This window comes from Haplochromis burtoni, unplaced genomic scaffold (genome assembly GCF_018398535.1).
Source record: "Haplochromis burtoni strain Fernald_Lab_line unplaced genomic scaffold, NCSU_Asbu1 Contig_4, whole genome shotgun sequence".
NCBI lineage: Eukaryota > Metazoa > Chordata > Actinopteri > Cichliformes > Cichlidae > Haplochromis > Haplochromis burtoni.
In genome coordinates, this window is record NW_024582365.1 from 537,988 (window position 1) to 561,159 (window position 23,172).

The 23,172-nt window shown below is 38.5% G+C and overlaps 1 protein-coding gene across 8 annotated transcripts in view; it reads left to right on the forward strand.

Moving 5' to 3' along the window:
• diaph2 (diaphanous-related formin 2) overlaps positions 1-23,172 on the forward strand; it is a 353,656-nt gene that overhangs the window by 84,802 nt on the left and 245,682 nt on the right. For all 8 annotated transcript variants that reach the window (XM_014333843.2, XM_014333845.2, XM_014333847.2 and 5 more), the window contains one exon: positions 12,010-12,149. In XM_014333843.2, coding sequence (XP_014189329.1) covers positions 12,010-12,149 — 140 coding nt within the window. The remainder of the gene's footprint in view (positions 1-12,009; positions 12,150-23,172) is intronic.

The window sequence follows — 23,172 nt, forward strand, 5'->3', positions numbered from 1 at the left end:
TGCTCAGTTGTTAACCCCATCCGCCACAACAGTGGGAGCACATGAGTGGGAAACAAATGACAAGAAGGCTTATTGCATCTTTCAAGGTTTTTTCTTCCTGTCATTATTTGACACTTTATGTAACTGTGGAAATTTGTCCACTTTGTCACCTCATCTACATGCAAAATACCCCGCGTCTTCGTGCTTTCGGGAAACTTTTGGGACAATATTGAGCCACCTGCTGACCTTGAATTGATTGGTGAGTGGTTGGAGTGTAGTACATTATCTTGAAAGCAGTGTGGGTGAGTCACTGCAAGGGCTTATTTTTAGTTTGAGCTAATGGAGAAAAAAATCCATAAGTCTCTGTAATGATCTTATTGATGGAATTTCAACTCACAAAACCCAGTCCATCAGTTGTCTTTTATCCATTTCATCACCTTTTGTTAACATTCGCTCAGTAGCTGGACAACTTAGGTGGATTAGGGAAAAAAGCTCACAAGCACATATAATGCATTGCAATGAGAATGTAAATGGATCAAGCACATCATTTCTTGCTAATTCAAGTAAAGCTGTGCAGAAGCTTCTAGCTGTAATGTTTATTAGCAAGTTTAGGTCCAGTCACAGTTTTTCCAGATTTGTCCAATAGTTTTTACATTACTCACAAACAGATTTAGAATTTTTAGATTTTATGAAATACAGATATTTTGTATCTAATTATATTTTGGACTGGTAGATGTGGCACTTGTGGTACTATGAGGCCATTGTCCAAAAGGAAGAAACCTGCAAAGCCAAATGCTCTTTTAGCCATCAAACAATTCCCTTATTATGATAAATAATGGGAAGACTTAAACAGGTATCATCCAGATAATGTAGAAAAGACAAAATAAAATGTTGATATCTGAGTTTATTCTCACATTTTGCTTGTTTTTCATGTAAAAAGAAATCACGTCTTTCGTGTACTACACTGCTACAAGTAGATGCGCAACTTAAGACTGCCCTCTCTGGCTAGTATGTATTCAATTTTACTCCCTCTACTTTTCTCACTCTCTTCTACCTGACTTTCAGTGAGCTGGCTGACATCTGCTCCTATCTTCATAGAAGTGTCATTGAAATTCAGTGCAGGCGTGAGCCCTGCAAAGCACAGGGAGAACTGCTTAGGGGAATATTCTGCACCACACACAAACATAACCCAACAAACGTACGTGTGCAAACACGGGCTCTCAAGCATGCACACACTATTGTGTGAGCAGAACCATATTAATGTAAGTGCGCATACACACAAGAACACACAGACATGCAAAAAAAAAAAAAAAAAGCTCAAAATTTGTGTTACAAGCTTTCCAGCGGTCCTACTTGTCAGGCATTAATTAACTGTGGCGTCAGTGGCCTTTAGTTAATTATAAAAATAAATAAATAAAAAAAATTCAAAAAGCAGTGCTGTGTTTATAAAAAAAAAAAAAAAAAAAAAAAAGGAGAGAGAGCTGAAGTTAACTGAGTAAAATTTGGGTACATTTTTGAAACGAACGCCCACTGTGCATATGGCTGTGTATATATGTGCATTGGGATGTTAAAGTTGTTACAGTACAGCTACAGAAAATCAATAGGCTAAGGCCAAAGTTCTGATCGAAGGAGTTACAGACATTAAGGTTCCAGGACCTAAAACAGAGGATCATGTAGGCGCTCCAAAACCATACCCGTTTCTGTAGCCATAAACTTCCCACTAATTCCCCAGTGGGGGAAGTTATGTTACAGCCTTCACAATTACCAATTCAAACGGTTAACAAAGAACACAATTTATTTGGAGACTGCACAGACAGTAAGGACCACACTGGTGTGAGCTTAAATCAAAGTAATTAAACTTTAAAAGAAATTAAACTAAAAACTATTAAATCATCATCATATCATCCATATGATGATATCTGACCAAAGCATGGTGTATGGTATAAGAGTTGCATCACATGTATGTACAGGAGTGTGCAAGGCATCTTCTTTTGACAGTAGTTTAAGGTATAAAGTGTAAGTAAATGGTTCTTGCAAAAATACAAAAAAAATACAAAATTACATGATCGGGCATGTGCGCATTTTTTCCTTTATTGATCAATTTTTTAATTGAGCTCTTAAGTGTGTAATTTATTCGCTTTAAATATGAAGATTGCTCTGTGCTTGAGTTTTCCCCCTGATCGTGTTTCATTGATTTCTTTTTCTTATTCACATGCAGACATTTAAATTTCATCTTCAAGTTTCCACAGTTCAAAAGGTTACAGTGGTTCACTCGCTTGCTATTATTTGCATAGACTTTTAATGAGTAGTTTCTGGATTTTCCTTTTCATTTAGCCAGTAGTACACTTTGGTTTGAGTTTAACTGATGATCACTGCTTTGCCCCCTGGTGTCAAGTGATGATTAGGACTCCAGCGTTCCTCAACAGAATATTTTTGGGCAACATTTCGCTTCAGTTACCGTAGATGAAAGTTGTCATATTGCAGGTCAAATTTGAGCTTCAGGTGAAAGCCCAGAGTTTGCTGACGTCGCTTATTTTTCGCCCTCACCTTGTTTGTATCAGGAGCACAGCCAGCAGGATCTACATACTCGGTGCTTGTGTGTGGTTTCTCCAAAACCTGAGCTGTCTGGTGTGGGTCAAGCTAAGGGTAAAAGTGTGAAAGACAAAGGAAGGAGGTGAGCCACTTAAAAAAGGTGAACGCAGTCACCCTTGTTACTATAGCAAAGGTCAAGGTGGAAGTCTCAAAAATAGGTTAGCCTACACCAAAGACTTCTAGTTTAACTTTGGCAAAGTTTATGTGGTGAAAGGTTGCAACATAAGTGCTACAGGATGGAAACTTCATAATTGTTGTTGCAGCAGCACCTTCAAAGAAACTGCCCTGCAACAAAACCCCGCCAGAAACCACAAAAACCCCGCACATAGAGCTTTCGATAAATGATTTTATTATTTGTGATATAGTTCCTGGTAGAAACCTTTCATTCACGTGTGCCTATTCCTATATGGTGTGCTGATATCTAAAGATACGTCAGGGTTTTTCTGTAAGCATCAGAGCATCTTGTTTGGAAAATAAAGGCTCGTATATAAAAAAAAGTCCTTTCTTTAATAATAATGGAAAAACTCTAATATAAATGTGTATTCAGCCCTATGGTTGAATGGTTTAATGTATATACATTTTTTATATCTGACCTGTCAGTGTATTCATAGAAAGCAAGCCCTACCTCATAAAAATATAGAAGCAGCAAACCATAAGTAATTGAATTACTTTGCCAAACTATTGTGGGCATCTTTGTGTTAAAGGAAAAAAGAGGGGGTGGAGTTATTGTTGCTTCTGCCTTTGTGGGCTCATCCTCTAGACTAGGGCTGGGCCATATGATACCGTTCACGGTAATACCGGTGTAATGTTGGGCAACTATAGGAAAATGAAATATCACGATAGAATATGGGTAAAACACGCATGCGCAGTGCTTTTGTTTACATACGCACATGGCGGAAAAAGCATGGCGGCGATGCAGAATGAGAAGGGCGAAAGCGGATCGTTGAATGAAACAGATGAACCAGAACTGGTTTGTAAAAATGCTGCAGCTTCAGTGGTGTGGAACTGGTTTAGCTTTCGTCCCGCAGATACACAACAAAGCACTATTTTTGGTAGCGCATGCTAGCGGGCCGTCGTTATTACCGTGTTGTTTGGAAAATACGTCACACTTAAAATCAATCCTTTGATTTTTCTGAAAGTCGACAGAGCCCCTTATAATCCCGTGTGCCTTATGTATGAACTCTGGTTGTGTTTACTGACCTCGAGACGATTTTATGTACACGGTGCTGGAAAATCTGTCAAATGTTCCAGTGCGACTTTGCTAAGCTACGAAGCTGCACCGCTTGATGGATTGTCGGAGCGTTACGGCTATCGTAGGCGGAGCCTCGCGGAGTGATACGTACTGTGCTTCAACATAATGTTACCGTATTGTGTGTGTATAAGCTCTTTTTAAGTTTTGTGGATATTATACATGGTTATCCTGAGGATATGTCGGCCAGTTTCCACTGGAAATGCTGTTTGGTTAAACTGTCAGCAAAGAATTTGCATTTGCACTGTTACATGTTTATATAACTTTAATGCAAAAACAGCTGCTTGTTTAAGTGAAAATACATTGATTTTTTTTTTAACTAATAAAGTTGTGGAGTTGTAAAGTATTTTGTCTCGTGTCAATTATATCGTCAGTTACATCGTTATCGCACATTTTCAAATGTATATCGTGATAAATATTTCTGGTCATATCGCCCTGCTCTACTCGAGACTGTGGTGATCAGCACAGAAATGCAGAAACACCTCGATGCCTTGGCCACAGACCAGAGTTTAATAAATAAACTCTGCAATGCTTTTTTTAACCAACCCAATACTGCATTGTTGCTTTTTTCTTCTTGTGTTTTCTGTTTCTTCTCAGTCTGCTACTGTTTTGTAGTGAACTTGTCTTGTCTGGACACAAAGATATTAGACACAAAGACAAGCTATTGACTTGATTATTGAAAGAATGTTGTAGGCCTAATTGTGTCCGTGTTATCACCAGGTTGTAGTTGCCCAGACGTAGGAGAATAAAGCTGTCTGATTTTGTTTTCTGACCACAACAGGCAGAAGATGGAGAGTGAAAATAAATAAAAGAGGAGAAAAGCCCCTGGTGTGTACAGATAAACACATATTTCTTTGTAGCTTTTACCCACGTTTCAAAAAACACCTGACTTTGGATGGAGTAAGATAGCAAGGGAAAAGAATAAATATGGGAAGAGGAAAAAAAAGGCAGAATTGTAGATGGACGATGAGAGGAAGAGATGAAATACTTGGCCACATGGTCTGGGGGGAAATCCCCCACTGTGCTGGGAGCCCTGCGCCCTGGTGGCTAGATGAAATGTCTTATCTGTCGGCACCAGAACTCTGTCCTTTAAGTAGGGCTAGGGAAAAGTCATTGTCCAGCCAACCAGCATCTCAACTGATCCATGTTCCTGTTGACCTTTACTGTGACTGCTGTCACACTCACATGCCAAACTTTAGATTGTGTTAAATGTTGAATTTCTCATTTATTAAGTGAATCTTCCACACTGGTCACTTTGCGATTGTTTTGTGCAGAACTTATTTTCTTTGGTGGTTGAGTCATCAGCATTATTCATAGGTCATGTTTATATTATAAGAAAAAAAGGTGAGACATGAGACACTTTTTCTACCTGTCGGTAGACTGTGTATCCATTCTTGTGGTATCTTTTCTCTATAACTAATACAACTAATTTATCAACTCCTAATGAACAGGAAATTAAGTTATAACATAGCTGTCGTGCTGCTTCATATGCACTAATTGCTCAGATTCTATCTTTATTATTGTATTATTTTTACATAAAGCAGTAGGATGTGCTAGTAATTTTCATTTATTAGACATAAAGAAGCACTAATTGTTTTTTCCCTCTCTTTCTTTCTTTGTTTTTTGTGATTGATGTCTTGATTTTTGGAGGTTAGAGTGGGGACCATATGCTTTATTATGTTTTGATTTATTACACCCCAAAAATGTGGACCTGAAGTGGACCAGCCTGCCCTGGTCCACTTCAGAATAGCCTTAATGTGTAACACAGGTATTCAGTCTATCTAGTTATTCTGCATTTCTTTAAAATAATCTCACGCACCCATATTGTAAATGGCCTGTATTTGTATAGCGCTTTTACTAGTCCCCCAAAGCTGACAAATACTAATTTTACTGTTACATCTTCTATTAGATGACTCCAGGTTTTCAATAATAGCGAAAAATTATGATTGGCAGGCATAACCGCTGCCAAAACACTGGTGGTTCAGAGGTGGCTTCCACCACATGACCTGTCAGTGAAACACTTGTTATGCATCTTGTTGGATCTTTTGTAGCTTGAATCATCCTCAGCTAGAGTTCATCATGCGAAACCCTCAACTTTCCAAAATGGCTAAATGGAATTAGAGATATATTTATATGTATTTATTCTTTCTTTACTTTATTCTTTGTAACTCCTTGGTTTGTTGTGGGTTTCATCGTCTTGTGTTATTTTGTGGTCATGGCCGCATCATGATGTGTCAGTAGGGTGAGTGTGGTTGGATGGGAATGGGCGATGAGTGGTTAATAGTAAGGGATAAAGATTGCATTGAAAAAATACTCCCACAATCTTTGGCAACAAATTGAATGATAATCTGTTTTTGTCAAAGATATTTGACAATAGGAACTCCATAGGCGACTTGGTGAACTTATCTTGTAGTGATCGTTAAAAATCTATTATCATTTTGGACATTGCATCCAGGCTTTAAATTCTTATTTCATCCAGTTTTGCTTTTTGAAAAGTCCTCACATTTCAAACTAATCATCTTCTTCTCCGGTCCTTCCTTCTTGCATCTTTTGAATCTTTCTTTGTTTCTGACAAGGAGGTTATCACACATTAAGCGTTTGTCTTCAAACGCACCAACTGTAACAGTAGCTGGCAGACAGATTGTGTGCCAGCCTGTAGAAAAGTAATCTACATTTGAAATTACCTGTCACTTCAAAAAAAAAAAAAAAAAGCAGCTCCATTTATGTTCTTCCCTTCTGTGGCACTAGATAGATGCTAAAGTACCATGACCGCAACTTTATTGATATCTGCACGCATGAACGCATGGCAGGCATGTGTTTAACGTGTGCAGGTGCGTCCACGGGGTGACATTACTTTCTGATTTGTTGAGTATCTCTGTGGCACCAGCTGGCAAAATCTCCAGGCTGTAGCACATGAAAAATGAACTTGCTTTGATATTATTATGTATTAAAGTGGCTATCAGATTTAATCCTTCCTTAATCAAAGGTGTCAGAATGCTCTAACCCCTGGTTATGAGGGCCAAAGATCAGTTCCCAAAATGATGATAATGCTGTTAAAAGGAAATAATGAAGAGTATACGATAGACTTATGTTGTACGTATGTCGATTTCTTTCTAAACAGTAAAAGAAGTAGTATTTGAAGAAGTCTCCAAACATGATTATTTTAAGGTTTTTGTGTGATTGTACCATCATCGTCCTTTTATCTAAATAACAGCTGTTCCAGTTAGGTAAGAGCATGTGTACTTCTCCCAAGTTGTTTTGGTAGATGGTATGTTTTATGAAATTTCATAAGACATATTTTAGTTCATCAAATCATCAGAAACGCCAGAAAAAGACATCATTTTTGTCAAATAAGGTAACAAAGGCATTGCCTTTGTACAGAATGATCAAGCTTACTGCCGCATGCCGTCACCCCCAAAGGCCCATTCTGAGCCATACACAAAACCCTGTTGTGCATATGTGCATATGTGTGAGAAAGATAGAGAGGTCGCGCAGCAGACTGAATGACAGAGGCATGTCTGGCCTGGAAGCTATCTCCTAGCACTAACTTCCAGGCGAGACATGTTACTGCTTATGTGGTTTTCCAGTAAGCTGACAAAGAAGCTGAATAATGTATCTATCAGTCTGCCTGAGTGTGTTGAGCACTGGGCACTGAAGAAGCTGCCAGCTTGTTATAAGCTCATTACAGGTGAAGATGACATGTGGGGGTGCAGGCGCCTTGGCATTGTCTCCCTGCCCTGCCCTCGATAGAAGGCACTGCACTCAGTCACTCCCCGTGGCATACAGAAAGGTAGACAGAGGTGATAGAGGAGGAGGGAATGAGCCTCAATGCTCCCCTAACCCCCCAAAATGAAATTGACAGGCTCGGTGAAGTAATTGCTCCCAGCACTATTTTCTTTGGCAGGAAATACTGTTATCGACAAATAGGGGATTCAATAAGCGGCAGGAGATGAGGCTCTAGGCTGTGGTCAAAAGGCTGTGTCTGTCCTCTACTGTAGAGGTGTTCTATCTTTCTGCCCTGCCCTTTCTCCCCGTACTCTCTTTTTGTATCTCTTCCCTAGTTTTTCTTATCACCCTCATACCCGCTGCTTCTTTGACTTTTCATGTCTTACTGCTGCATCACACACCATCTCCCATCCCTCCATTGCTTCCTTTCTGTACGGACTGTTTTTGACAGTTTTGTGCTGTTGACCATTTTTTGAGAACCTGATGGGAGGAAAACTCTATTACCCAGTGGTCAGCAGGTAATCCCCCCTCCTGCTCCTCAGATTGTTTCTCTGCTGCCAGTATGGGAGTGTAATGTTGATATTATCCCAAAGGATTCTATTGATTTGGGCTAGGGTCATGAAAAAACAGTTTATGGTCAGTGTCTTTGGTTTCCAGAGGTCAGAGCCTGTGGTGAAACCAGAGCTCTAGTGTTTCTGGATATAGCGGTATGCTTGCTGGGAACTATTGAGGGGTAAGAAGATTAATAAAAAGTGGGTGATGCACTTGCCTCTCACTGCCCAATGCTGAGGAAGTATTTCTCTGCAAATCGTGTCTCTTAATCAGTTGTATCCAAAAATAAAACGCCAGTTTAAGCAGCATTACATTTATATATTTTTCCCTCTAACAGTATGCAGTGGTTTTTCCTGCAATGTTTTGATAAACTTTTATATTATTATGGCTTTGATTACTTTGCTCAAAAGTGGAGGTATTTAAGGATGCCACATCTGTGAAAGTCTGAATTCGTCAAATAAACTTTTTCTCAAGTTTGTAAGAGTTTCTTATCAAAACTGTTCAGTTACTGAACCATGATATGGTGAAGCTGGAAGCCTCTGAATTTGAATCTGGTCTCCTCTGGGTAATCTATCTAACTCCTGCTGTAAAAAGACTTTTGGTCAGTTGTATTGCTTGTTATTCCAAATTGCCTATGGAGGAAAGGTAAAGAACTTAAGGGTGTAAACAAGGGTGCTGTATAAATGTGTGAAAAGGTGAATGTGGCTTTATGCTTTCAGTGATCAGTAAGACTAGAAAAGCAGTTTGTAAATGCCAGTCCATTCCTTTCCATTTCATCAAGCTCTACAACAACCAACATCAAGCTTTTGCCAATTTGCAGGTATCTGGTCTTCAGATTTAGGTGAAGTGCACTAATGTGATTTTAACACTCACCAGGCATTATTTTCCAAACTTTACTGAGCAAAGTTCTGACATGACCTCTCCACTATCTACCCAACTGAGCTGCTTTAGCTTTTGTTGTTGTCAAAACTGAATCGCTGCAGACAGCAGTGTGTTTTCAACACTCTGTCCTTCTGTACAGAAACAAAAGGTTTGGTTATCTGACTGCTGTGATTCTGCTTTTTCAGGGGATAAGCAGCATATTACACCAACTCTCAACAATGCTCATTCTGATAATCTAAATCTAATTATTTTTCTTCTACTTTTTTAGGGGAAGTAGCTTTTAAATAGCTTATATGCTGCTTGTGCATGCTTAGCATGATTGGATCTGACACTTAATGGTAATGCACCATCTTAATCAATAGTTTTAATGACTTAGGTCCATTTACTATGGAAGATCCTTGTCCAGGCTGTATTGGGTAATGAATACTCTAGATCCAGTCTTTTTCTTATCTACTTGACAGAGAAAAATACATCTTTGAGGCTCAACAGAAAAGTAAGTATTTTCAATTAATGAACACTTAAGCGTACCAGTAAAGGCAGTATGTCTAGTAGCTCATCGGTCCAGTTCCTTTTCAGATAGAGTCGAGATCAAGACATAAACATCTTAACTGGTATGGATCAATTGTTATTTCATCTAAAATAAAAGCCTAAATGTAACATTTGGAATTAAAAAGGTACTCAGACACTCAACCACAGCTCGGTGATACAGTGGTTGGACTGGTGCCTCACAGCCAGAAGGTTCTGCATTTGAAGTGAATTGTTGTAGTTTGTATGTTCTTGCTGTGCCTGTTTGAACACGTCAGGACCCCATCTGTTGTCATTCTCTTAAGCCATGTTATTTTTCATTTTTTAGCTTTTTAAAAGAGTAAAAGTAGAAACAGCTAACTGCTGTCCCTAAATAATAATTTGTTACCATGTCTGAATCAACTGATTCATATCACGATATTAATTCAGAGTGCTTTTTATCAGCTACTCTTTTAGGGATACACTGTGGCTTCTGAATATTTTTAGTGAAACAATGAAGATTATTACATTGTGATTGAAAATGCTAATTACTTGAACTCTGTGCATATCAAATTTAATAAAGTAGAGTCATTAAATTATAAGTCTAACAACACGCGCACGCGGATGCACACTGAGTTATTGGGTTAAAGGTTCATCGAGTTAGACACAAATGATATGAACTTTTCTTTGAGAACTGATTTCAAAAACATAAGCTCTACCACTCAAGGATTAAAAATACATATGTTCTTTGAAGTACCTTAACTGCCAGGAAAGTGTAATTGTTATGTAATTTCTATGAAACAGTTTTACATCACTGTCAGGCTTCAACCTTGAAATCTATTTCAAGGTTTGTATTTCTCATTTCGCCTCGTTGAGAGTTTGGAGTATCTGTCTCTCTACTCCAAATTGAATAAAAATCTATTACATTTTGCATTTCTATATATGTGGTTTTATCATTTGCTTCTTACAGTTACTATTGTAGCTTTTCTCTGGCTGTCAACATTTTAGAATTTTTAAGGAAAGAGGCGTATGGTTGTTAATGTTTGCAATATTTAGATTCCAGAGTATAATTACCGATTAGGTTTCCTGTATGTAGAAGTTTTAATACTTAAGCTAATGATAAGTCATATTTTCAGTCACAAAGACAGAGTCACACAGGAGAGTTGATTATTTTTTAAAGAAAAATAAGAGATTAACAGTACAAAAGAAGAATGGTTCATGCATTTGAACAAAAAAAACCCCAAAACTTTTCTTTTTCAACTGGAATTTGTAGATCCATCATTAATATTCTTACAGCCGATACAGTATATAAGCTACGATGTGTGATTACATTTCTTCTGGTAATGAAATGAAATTGCTTTTGGCAGGAATCACTCAAGTAATTTACAGAATGTGATTTAGCATTTTCCGGAATCTAATACATATGAGAGATTCTGTGCCATTATTCGGTCAATCAGTCTGTGAGCTCAGTTTACACTGAAAGCTCAGAATCAGCGGTAGCTTGCTGTTCCTAGACTGCATCTGGTTTTTGCAACAAAAAATGTGCTTCTTTCATGTTCACTGTGCATTGCAGGAGATCAGCAAGCTTCTCTTTTCTCTAGATAAATGAGTTAGCTTATTACTTCCCAAACTGGCTATTAGCACAGCTCACATTGTAGGAAACCAGCAATCCAGGGATGAACACGGCGGATATGATTTTGCCTCCGAGTCTGGTGTAGGCATACATTCTGCATTGTCTCTTCATGTGATTTGTATGGTACCTTGGTCATGTTAGCAATGAAAACAGAACTGAAATTGGTAAATTAAATTAGTTTGCGGAGCGCGCACCACAAGGAGAAGCAGGGTTAGTGTTGTATTCTTCAGTTTGCATGTGGAGCTTTTTCATTTATAGTCCAGTTTTTCATTGATCGCTGTAGTCCAATATATAGTGCAATGTTAACTCCACTGTGTGCTTAGACAGTGAATGTAAAGCGAGTGTCAGTGTGTTTCACTGTTGTGCTGAAAATGTGTGTATCGCTGCCAATAGATGCCAATAGTCTCATTGTGTAAGTATCAGTGTAGCAACAGATCCCTGTGGAGATTAAACACAAGAATCCATTTACTTCAAGCAGGAGTGGCTGCAGAGAGCATGTGCAGCCTGTTTTTGGCTCTCTGTCAGTACAGTCCATCATTAGAGTCTTGGCTGACTAGGAAAGGGAAAGTGGCTGGTGCAGCTTCTCCTTCTTCTAAAACATAGATGTCCTAGCCAAATGTTATTATTATAATTATCATGTAATAAAAAGATGAAAAGAGATTTTAATGTGAAAAAGTAAAAAGTAAAAAAAAAGGCCCACATACTCATACTACTACATACAACACACTGATAAAGGGATTTTTGATTAACACTAACAAATTCTTCTTTTTGTTTTATTCACCTGCAGTTTTTCATTCGCTTCTGTGTATTTAGGGAGATATTGTTCCAAAAGTTGAGTTATAGTATGGTCTGCTGATCTCTAATAGCTGTCCCACTGATACTTTGTTTGCAGGGTGGACTGAGGAACAGTAAGCATGAGTGTACCCTTTCTTCCCAAGAATACGTCCATGAACTGCGTTCTGGCATCACAGAAGAAAAGCTGCTCAATTGCCTGGAATCCCTCCGAGTGTCTCTCACTAGTAACCCTGTCAGGTTAGTAAATGAAGCTTTTGTCACATTCTGCCAACTGTCTTGTTCTCGGGCAAAAATCTGAATGATAAGGAACCCCACCCCCACAAAAAACATTTCTAAAAGATTTTTTATTATTGGAAACACATTTTTGCTGTGAAGGATTGCTGTTCTGATGATTTTAGCTATTACTGTCCCCACACATTATGCACTTTCTCCACAGTTTTCCCTCTAGTCCTTATATATAAAAAAAAAACATATAGATCTTTAAAAGCATCATTTTAACTCATGTAGTTCATTCATCGTGTGGTTTTTAAGATCTTATTCTTCTGTTCTTTCCATTTTACTTCCTGTATTTTCCCACACAGTCTGCATTTGTAGTCCAGTTTGTTTCGTTAATGGAAACTCAAAAAGCAAGCTTTTGCTAATGAGCACATCTGGCTATAATAAACAAAAACAAACATAAAAGGGGACTTTTTCTTTAATCCTGTGTGAACCTGTATCACTTGTTTGCTTTTCTTTTGGGTCATTTGCTACAAGGCTTTCCCCCCTAGCCATTTCTATAGTAGGTAACTAAATTCTACCATCTCTCCTGTAAACGAGATCTTCAATCATAATTTAGTCTCACTGGTGCAATACACACTTAGGCTTAGTGACAGCAGATTGCCTAAATTATTTATCATCCCACTGTTCAGGAGCTGTTTCCTAATGTGAATCAATGAGTGGTGCAAGTAAATGGTCACTGTATAAGTGGAAGCATTTTTATGTTGACCCTGCATACAGAGAACAGACCTGGCAGCATAGCCTCAGAGGAGCTTTTATCTAATCTGTGTGCTACTACTGGCATTACTGCTCCATCCCTGCATTAACCAGTTTGAAAGCAAAGGCAATATAGTTACATGCTATTGCTCAAATTGTGCACAACAGCTGCTCAATACAGCCAGTTATATACAGAAATGGACACATTGACAGCAATTCTCTTCTTCCACATCAAACTTGTGAGATTAAGGAATTCACATGAAATGCATTTGAATTTTTAAGCACAAGAATATTCAGGTGGCTAAAATGATTATGTGACACATGCACACTGTCATGTACTAACATATAACCGTTTGAGCTTAAAACAAATGCAAGTCCTTATATAATATGTAACGACATGAATTAATAGCTAAGTAATTATCCCTAGAGTGATTGCATTCTGTGGAGTCGCTGCCCGAAATCTGCAGCAAGCTGTAGGGAGTCAGCCTTTCCACTTAGAAAGGCCAACTGGTGCCTAGGGGTTCTAACTGAGGCCAGGCTTGCCCTGTGGGTGTTTTTAAAACGGCTGAACCTTTGACCAGCTCATGAGTGACCTGTGCTTTATGAAAAACTTGCCTCCCACGGATGACTAGACCTACCCAGGGACCCATCTTTGGATGGTGATTCTGGGCAGGACTGTGTAAGTGTTGTCCCCTGCCTGTCTTTACAGCTCTTATTATTTTACTCTTGAAGCATGAATAAGGTTTCCTCTAATTAATATGTACTTAATTGTTATGGATCACAACACACAGGAACTCTGCATTTCACTCGCACTATGTTAATGTAACCTTTGGTATAGTTTGATTGTATGTTAGCATATAATGGAAATAACCTTCATGCTTGATTTTTAGTTGCACCTCAGAATAATGATGCACTTGACTGCTTTTAAATATGTGTATTTTAATAAATTATTTAACTGTTATTTATATATGGTACTTGTACTTCACAGTACAACTAAACAGTACAAACAGAAAGGAATACTACAAAAATGTATTGCTTCACAAAAACTCTGGGAAAGTGTCAACAATCCAGATTATCTTTTCGCATTTAAAAGCAAACTGTGTTGTTGTGTTTTTGAAATGGTCACCATTTGTTCCACAGGCATCCATCTGCCTCGACGTCTTCAATGTTTGCATCTTTTTAGCATCTTTTACGCCCAAAGTAGGGAGTGCATGTCAGTATTTAGGACATGCGTGATAGAAAAAGCTTTTTTGTTGTTGTTTAGATTTGCTTCTTTTTTGTACCTCTCAAATATAAATATGAATTAAGAGCTCCCACAACCACTAAATTGGTTGTGGCAGATCCCACTTATCCAGCCCATACTCAGTGTTGTACTCAGTGTTGTGATCTCAAACATCAATGGCGCAGCATCTCCTCCTCTGATCCTGAGCTCTGGGCAAGCAAGCGTGCTGATAACCATAAAGGAGCCAAAATGAAAATGAAGAGAACGTTTGATATTAGCCCTTTTTTTAAGAAGGCTCAAAATAAAAACAACTGGTGACCAACTAGGTAATTTTTATGGTGTTTTTGGTTGTCATTTGAGATAACGTAGCCTCAATAACATATTTGAGCCTTTTATAATTACGTAAATCATCTGCTAATAGTTTAATCTTTGAATGTTTTGAACATGAGAAGAACATGAGCTGTTTCAGTGTAGGGATTGATACCGCAATTAAAAGTAATTAATTCATCATTGTCAATGGCATGTCACCAATCATTGACGAACTTAAAGCAAATATTGGTGTATAAGAAACTGAAAAATAAAGAAACAAAAAGACTTTCTGTGAGGCAAATGCCCCCCAGTCTGTCTCGTTACTCACTTCCTGTAGATTTCAAACGTCATTTTGCATTTATGACAGATAAATGATCATTTTAAATGACAACAAACTGACCCAAACTTTGTTTCTTTTAACATAAATACAAATGCAAAAACGAGATAAAGTCTCCCCATCAAAGTGTAGTTGTTCTTCACTGTCAGTGCTTACTATTGCTTTTTGTTTTTCCTCTGGTGTTTGGGGAGGCTGCTAATTTGCTCCCAGAGGCCTGTGTTTGTCTAATAGTTTAATTGGCTAGGCTGCGCACCTGTTTGGCAGCACAGGTGGCCACAGGGCCATTGTGCTGAGGGCCTTATCTCCCAGGCAGTCCCACACAGGTGTGTGGCATGCAGCCTTTGCAGATCCACCCACAGATGGCATTGCCTGGAGCATCCAGTGCCTTCTCTGTTTCCACTCTCTTTTTCTTCAACTGCCATGTTTTCCACTTCTCTTTCTGTCAAAATTTCCCCAGCTAATTATTTATCCTCTACTTCATTCTCCCCCTTTTAATTTTGTCATTTGGATACTTGCTTCTTAATTTAGAAATGTCAGATTGACTAGCCACTTTTCATTAATTTCGTAATCCACTGATGTGAAGAGAGATGCCAACTTACAGAAAATTACCACCCCGTTATTTTCTCATTTAGAGAGGAAAGAAATCCTGCAGCGTTTCAACCCAACTTTTCCCACTCATGTCACTGCTTCTTTGTCTGTTTTACCACATGCGGAGACATTGATATGATTGAGATAGTTCTACATTATTAATATAGCAGTCGACTGACACTTTTTTTTAAATTTGCCAGTACAGCAAATACTCTTCTTTCATATGTTTAGATTTTTTGCATCTGGTAGTTTCAATGTTCATGACCTAATCCTAACTGCTGCTCTATTAATATACTTTTAAATAGAAAAGAGGAGAGGGGGTTTAAGTGGTTATCAGCACAAAAGCACATTTTCACTGTCCAGGCTTTTTACTTCTCTCAGTCTTGCCTTCGGCATTACACTGTGACTTTGCTGAATCCCTACAGCTACCTCCATATTAGATCTGCTGGCCCTCAGATCCCTAAGACATATTTAACCAAAATTGAACCGGGCTCCTAACTTTTCATTATGTGAAATCTTCACGGTACAAGTCGAACATTTTATCTAGAGCATTTTCTTGCAGGCTCTTTTTGTGGAGGCGGGAGACATTTGCTGACACTAGAGCTTCTCTCTGTGTCTGTATACTCAAGGTGTGGGTTGTTGTGATGATCTTGCTGCTCTGCCACACTGGGTGTTTTTGAGTCTGAATCAGTTTCACCAGCTTTTCCCTGGTGAATGCTTGTGGTTGCATGGAACGGTAGTAATGGGCTTTTTATGGGCTGGGGAGTTGCAATGCCTGCTGACATAAAGTTGCTCATCCTGTTGGCTGTCTGTCCTACTGCCCAGCATGATTAAGCAATGAACAACACACTGGGAAACACTGACATCTCTGCCAAGGACATCTCGGTGCTCTGCATATACTTTATGGTCAAAAACCATTAAACATTACTGCTTAATCTATGTCTACTATTTCATATATATTTAGATATTTTGAAACATTTTGTCAAATTTCACCTGCAAAAATATATCAGTATACTTGAGCTTGTTTACATTTTACATTTCTGGCAAAAACTCACACAAAGTCAATTATAAGGTGTCAAAAAAGCCGCCCCCTTGGCATAAAAGTTTAAATGTAACAGCACTAACTGGGACTCTATATGCCTGAGTCTTACTCCCTCGGCCTTTTCTGTTTGCTTCATGTACAACGGCCAATTAACGCCAGCACCCAGAAGCATATCCATCTGTCCTTCTGCTGTTGTGGCTATTGAAACAAATGTGAGCATCTAAACAGCTCACAGGTTGTGTATCCCCCCTCGACAGCGTAGGCCTGAAATCTCGTCTGGCACAAGTACAAAGTGTGAATAGTGGCCCTCGATAAGACTGCTATGAGTTAACACAGCACTGCACTGATGAATGATTCTTGTGTGAGAATTCAGACACAGTAGACATCAATGAGATAGCTCTGTCAGACACAGATTCTTCACAGAGATGAATAACTGTTTCAACTCTTGTCATTTTTGATGTGGAAATATGGCAGTGAATCATCCATAATTAATCCTCTGTATCCACTTTGTTATCCTCGATAGTCTTTTGTAAGCTTAATCAGACTTCTTGTCAATTTGATTTTTTTTTTTTTAAACGTAGCATTAAAAACAGCTGTCCCTGCTTAAGTTCAGGGAGATGAGTTAGCTCGGGACATGAGACAGACTCTGAACTTTGCGGATTAAGCATTATTTCTTTCCATCCAACTTTGTGGAATAATAGAAAAATAGCAATTTAATTCTCTGCCGTGATGATCTAGTTTTATCATCTTCCTTTAGTAAAATTTTTCCAGTGTGGTCATTTTCTTGGCAGTGAGAGTCGACCACGCTCAGTCACCCTCAGGTTCTCCGAAAAGTTTGCTCATCAAGGAGGAATAAAACTGCAAATGACATAAGTGTTTAGTAGAAACCTGAAGGTAAAACGCACTGTGGCCTTCTGTTGTTTCAGAATAATTTATTTCATTAGAGAATGCATTTTTGCTTTTTACTTTGACAATAGTACGAGCATAAATCACTTAGAACAGTCAGAGTTTTATTTGACTGTTAAATTTGGCACCGATGTTATGACACTGTCCTCTCAGTGGACGTGAGAAGGAGTGAGAAATGAGCAAGTTAACTAGTTTGTACCCTTGCGGCTGACTTCAAAGTTGATGTTTGCCCTTCTTCTTCACAGGCAATGAAAATGATTTTGGAGACATAAATGTCCTCAGTGTCTGCGTGCATTTTAAGAGTGATGCCTATTTCATTTTATGACACCATCTGTTAACCTCCAAGATAGCCATATCTGTTACAGCCCCAAAGCATGCATACATAATTCAGACATATCTGATTTGAATTTTATATTGATTTCTTTGGAAACTATTTGCTTCAGTATCGAAAATAGCTGGTAGATATAGAAAATAACTGGCTATAAATCTATAATTATTGTTCTTCGCTCTTAGTCATTATTCATAGGTTACGGTTCATGTTATTCTTTTTGATATAATGCGATATATAAAATTGTGGTATAGTTAAGTGGAAAGTATTAAAATAAATAAATAAAACCTGTTTCATGTTTGACCTTGTAAACAAACATCCTAAGAACTTATGTCAAATCTGTGGAAAACTCTCATAGTGACACACTTTCCTTTATGCTTATGAATAAAAGGATTTATCACCTTATGTGACCTACAAAGGCAATCCTTTCTGCCGCAGAATTTAGTAGAGCTGCAGAGCCGTCCTAATGTTTCACTAGTTGTCTGCAGATATTAAATACTGGCACAAATTCTGGTGAACATGTTCTCAAAGGTGAACACTGATACTGCAATTACATCTCCTCTAAAAGGTGGCAGCAACAAAAGCTTGAACAAAATGGCAACTTAATGACTTTGAAAATAGAATTAGTTCTTCCAGGGAAGTGCTTGCCATTGCATTTCCTTCAACTTGAAAGATGAAGCTCATCTTTACAGGAGCCTGAGGAATGTGTTGATACATTGCGTCAAACCTAATGGTCCATTCTTTAATCTTCCTCAATAAACGCAGCTTTACACAATACCACGCAATTAAATTGAGAAAAAACACTGTGTCCAGCAGTGTTTTAGCAGTAATACTGGTTTCTGTATACCTTCAGGTTGCAGTGATGCTATGTTGGTGTGTAGGTATTCTTGGTGTTGTTCTGGGGATAATTAGAAATTTCAAGAGTGTTTTGCTCTCCGTGGGGAGTCATTTCAAAGTATCTAGGGAGCATGGTGTGCTGTCAGCTCTCTGATGGAGACCTCCACTCTCCAACCTCACACTCCTTTCATGTTCACACACACGCACGATACTTTCAGTTCTACATTCACCTGTGTGGTACATCTTTAGTCTTTGTTAAAGCCATGTTTCAGTATCAAGCTGAGACTTGAATACCATTACAAGTGCAAAGTGCTCCCTTTGAGTACTGCACGGTTCTTGTTCCTGCACTTCCTTGACTATGCCAGAAATTACATTTGTGCAGTGCTGACACCAGGTATATTGTCCTCAGACTGTATTACGTGGTTTTGTAGCACTATGAAATAACAGCACCGCCGCAGATGACTCTGTGGACAGTTCTTCTGCTCTAATTCAATAAAACCAACGAAAAATTGGTTGCAAGGAATATACTTTATGAAACAGTTTATTCATATGGTACACACAATCGTAACATGTTCTGTGCTGTGATGCATTATATTTAAGAGTTGCTATAGCCCAGCGGTCCCCAACCCCCGGGCCTCGGACCGGTACCGGTCCGTGAGTCGTTTGGTACCGGGCCGCGAGAGTTGAGGCTCAGGTGTGAAATGTCTGGTTTTCAGGGTTTTTATCGGTTTCCAGCGTTATTTTGTTATCGTTTTTATCGTTTACTCTGTTTTCCTGGTCTTTTCACGTGTGTTGTGAATAAATCTTTTTTTCGGTACCGGTACTAGTTTTATTTTGTTATTTTGTTTTATTTATCCGCGACACCTTAAAGGCCGGTCCATGAAAATATTGTCGGGCATAAACCGGTCCGTGGCGCAAAAAAGGTTGGAGACCGCTGCTCTAGCCAGCCGGAGTTGGAGACCAAAGATATTATGAAGACTGCCGAGCAAAGTGGCAGCACGGATGGGAAAGGTGCATGTTAGCTGTGCTCTGAAACATCCTGCCTGCTTGCTGTTCTCTGTCAGGTTCAGCACAGGTCAATGATTTTGACTCGCTTTGTATGTATAAATGCCAGATGCTGGATGCACACAGTGTCCATAATACTTCAATATGTATTTCAATCTCTTGATAGTTCACCTTGCCCACCCCCTCCCCCAGTGCTCATCTACAGTCTCCTAAATATTTAACTCAGTTCTGTGTGAAGTAAAGGTTTCTGTGGCTAAGGATCAAACAGCATTAGAAACAGGGTGTAGGAGTTTAAGAATTATTTTGCAGGATTAAAACAAATGTTTTTGTCATTGATACTTGCTGGCTACAGCCTGGTGTTGAATTAATTCATCAGTCTATCCACAGTAATATATTATTGAAACTTCAAAGTGTGTGCAAATAATGTATGGCGTTTGTAGGCAAGCTAATAATGTGGCTCTGGGGATGAGAGTACTAGTTGCTGTGTTTGTCTCTATGTTGGTCCAGTAGCAATACTTTACGTCTAGACTAATGAGTCAAAACCAGAGCCAAAAGAAATGAAGGAACAGCATTGATTATCACATAGTGCGTGCTAAGATCTGAGAACACTCATCGACAGTCAGCTTTGAGAACAGTCAACACAATGTGCAAGAAGACGGTTGTATTGGAGAATCTCCAAGCATCAAGGCCGGGTAGTCCCAGTCATAAGTGGTAAGTACCCACCAAAGGGAGGTAGAGTGGAAGGACAAACCACGAAATCCATCAAACTGTGATACACTGGAAAAGCAGAGACAAATGTTGCTGCTTTTAATAGTTATTTGTAGAAAGCATTTTGCTTAAAGATGTAAGGAACAGAAAGAAAATGTTCATATTTAATTTCTGTCATCTGATATGCACTGTGCTTTATAGGCATTTAGGGTGGCTTTTATATTGATCACAGTGTAATGTACCCCCATGTTTGGCATGCCAAATCACTAAACAGACGCTGGTGGTGCTTGGTTTCAAGATTTATTTTTCAGGCCTATGTGTTGCATGGCACCTTGGCCCTAAGTCCCGATTCTGTAGTGGTGAATAGGTCAGTAGTCCCAAGGAGGAGGAACAGTTGTATGCCTCGGCCCTGTAATGTAATATGAAAGATACTTTACAGACACAGAAGCTTTCAGTAACATAACCCTTCACCAAGCCCTGATAAAATAATAAATCTGGTCTATAAACTGAAATCAATACACACACAGTCTATCCAAACACAAGACCAGTGATCAGACAAACAAGGTGGGACAGTGTCTCCCTCTCGCTGCTTCTTCCAATGCTGAGTCACTTAGTGTGGCTGGTGATGTGCAAGTAATCTTCTCTTTATGTAGTAACACTTCCCTGGCGATGTACTTGTAAAACTTTATTCTCTTTTCCATGATCTTTGCTCTGAGTTTGTTTTAATAACATACAAAAGTGTAGGCTAAAAAATAAGTTACAGCATATCTTTCCATCTAAATACTATTAATTTGTAAAGGAATCACTCTTTTTTAGTATAAAATATAGTAAATATAATAACAGAAACAATTTTACACTTCAAACAAGCTGCAGAACCAAATATAAGAGGCATAGACATTGGTTGCATGCATATAACATATGCAACCTGTGACATTGGTACATGTTATAACATAACTGCTCTTTTTACTGCAGTGCTGAGAAAAATCTACAATCTGGTTGAGACTTTATGGACCTGAAATCTTCATTGAACAAACATCTTGTTAGTAAAATGTAGTTCATTCTGAACTCTTGTTTGTTAGATAAGCTGTGAGAATTTCACTGCATACATTTTCTCGCAGTTAACATAACTCAACATAATTGCATCAAGCTAGCAGAGCCCCTCCCCTTCAAAAGAAAAAAACAAAAAACCCCCACAAAATATAAAATAAGAAATTGCTTCCCTAAGACCAACCATGAATTTTTCATTTTGCCTGGGGAATATACATGATTGCAGAAAGTAACACAATTTGGTGGCACTTAACTAGAGGATTATAGCCATCAATATTAGATGAACAAGTTCTCCCCCAAGTTAATGAAATTTTTAGATGTATTCCCACATTAGGAGAAGAAAGTGATAAGGAAAGGATCTCATCTCATGTTGTTTCTGCGTTAAGGTACTTTACATTTGACCAAACAAGAGCCTATGGCCACATCCGCAGCACACGTTTTGTTGCTCTGCTTACTAACTATGGAAGTATTTTGTATTTAAAAAACAACAACGTAGATCTGTTACAGAGGCTGGCATCATTGTTATTACTTTATTATTACCGCACCATAGTGGGGGAAAAGTAGGGTTATTTGTTTTAGTTGCTGTAATAGTATGCTGTCCATTCAGGTAAGTTCTCTGATGAACAGAAAGGGGGCATTTCATAGCCTGAGGACAAACACTCTAAAAGTACCATCTCTCATTTTCTTAGTGGTAACTTTGGGGACATTTGGAAGGCAACCTGTAGAGGACCTAAGGGTATACGTGAGGGGACAGAAAATGATAGACAGTCTGGGATGTAGGGAGGACTGAAAAACATTTAGTGCCTTAGAAACCTTTAGGGGACTGCATTATGTTGCAACCTTCAGCAAGACGCACATTTTTGATGAAAAATTTAGGGCACAGACAATCGCAGTTTCTCTTCTTTTCTGCCTATTCTGATTCAGTCCAGCAGTCATACAGAAAGGCAAACATGCAGCAAACTTCTCTTGCTTATTTTACAAGTTGAATTCTCCTTTAATTAGTACAGCTTGCCTGCTAAAAGAATGCATTTGTAAATCTCATAGTAAGGCTAGTTTTCTCCCATAAAGCTGTTTTTGAATTTGTTTGGTTTTTCGTGATGATACGTCACGAAAGTGCACCAAATTACACGAGAACTAGAAGGACATTAAAAGCTTATCCAAAGAAGAGTTTTGAATGTTCTTCAAGAAGCCTCAAAAACTATTTAAAGAAATCCCAAGAAAGCTTACAGACCGTGCTGAAGAATAAAGATGTCCACATCAACTAATGACTTTCAAACTTATCAGAATTGTCCAAACTCTGCTGTCCCTGAGTTTATATGTTTGTTTGCTGCACTTGTTCTCAATTTGACAGCAAGATATAAAGAAATGCAGAGCATTATTAGCTATTTTGCACTATGAACTGTGCTGCAGGTACTCTTCGCCTCAGTATCTGCTCTGTAACTTCATGCAGTTGATGTGATTTGCAATAATATCTAGGAGGAGTACATATAGTGCCATGCTTAAATTCACTGAACTTTTCTGAGTGACCTTGTGAGTGACAAATGGCAGACTACATGGCTAGGTGCTTGATTTTATTCACCTGTAGCAATAGGAGTGAAACACTTAGGATTAAGACATGCGTCCTGATATTTTTGTCCATGTAGTGCATTTAACAGGAGGCTCCCTTTTTCCTCTTTTTCGTAAAACACGACTATAAACCTGACGATGTTCCTATCCAAGCATTTTTTTCATCAAAAATGAAGTTTTATCTTCCTTTTGAATTACCCTTTAATAAACGACAATTTATATATTTACTGAAGGGGGTTTATGATTTGCATTTCAAACTGAAAAAAGCAAAGAGAGAACGAACACTACCAAAACAAACAAAACACTCAGTCTCATAGTTTAATTGGAATTATAGTTGCACCCTTTGAAAGTACAGAAGTGGCATAACCCTTTCAACAAGCACATTGTCTAGAT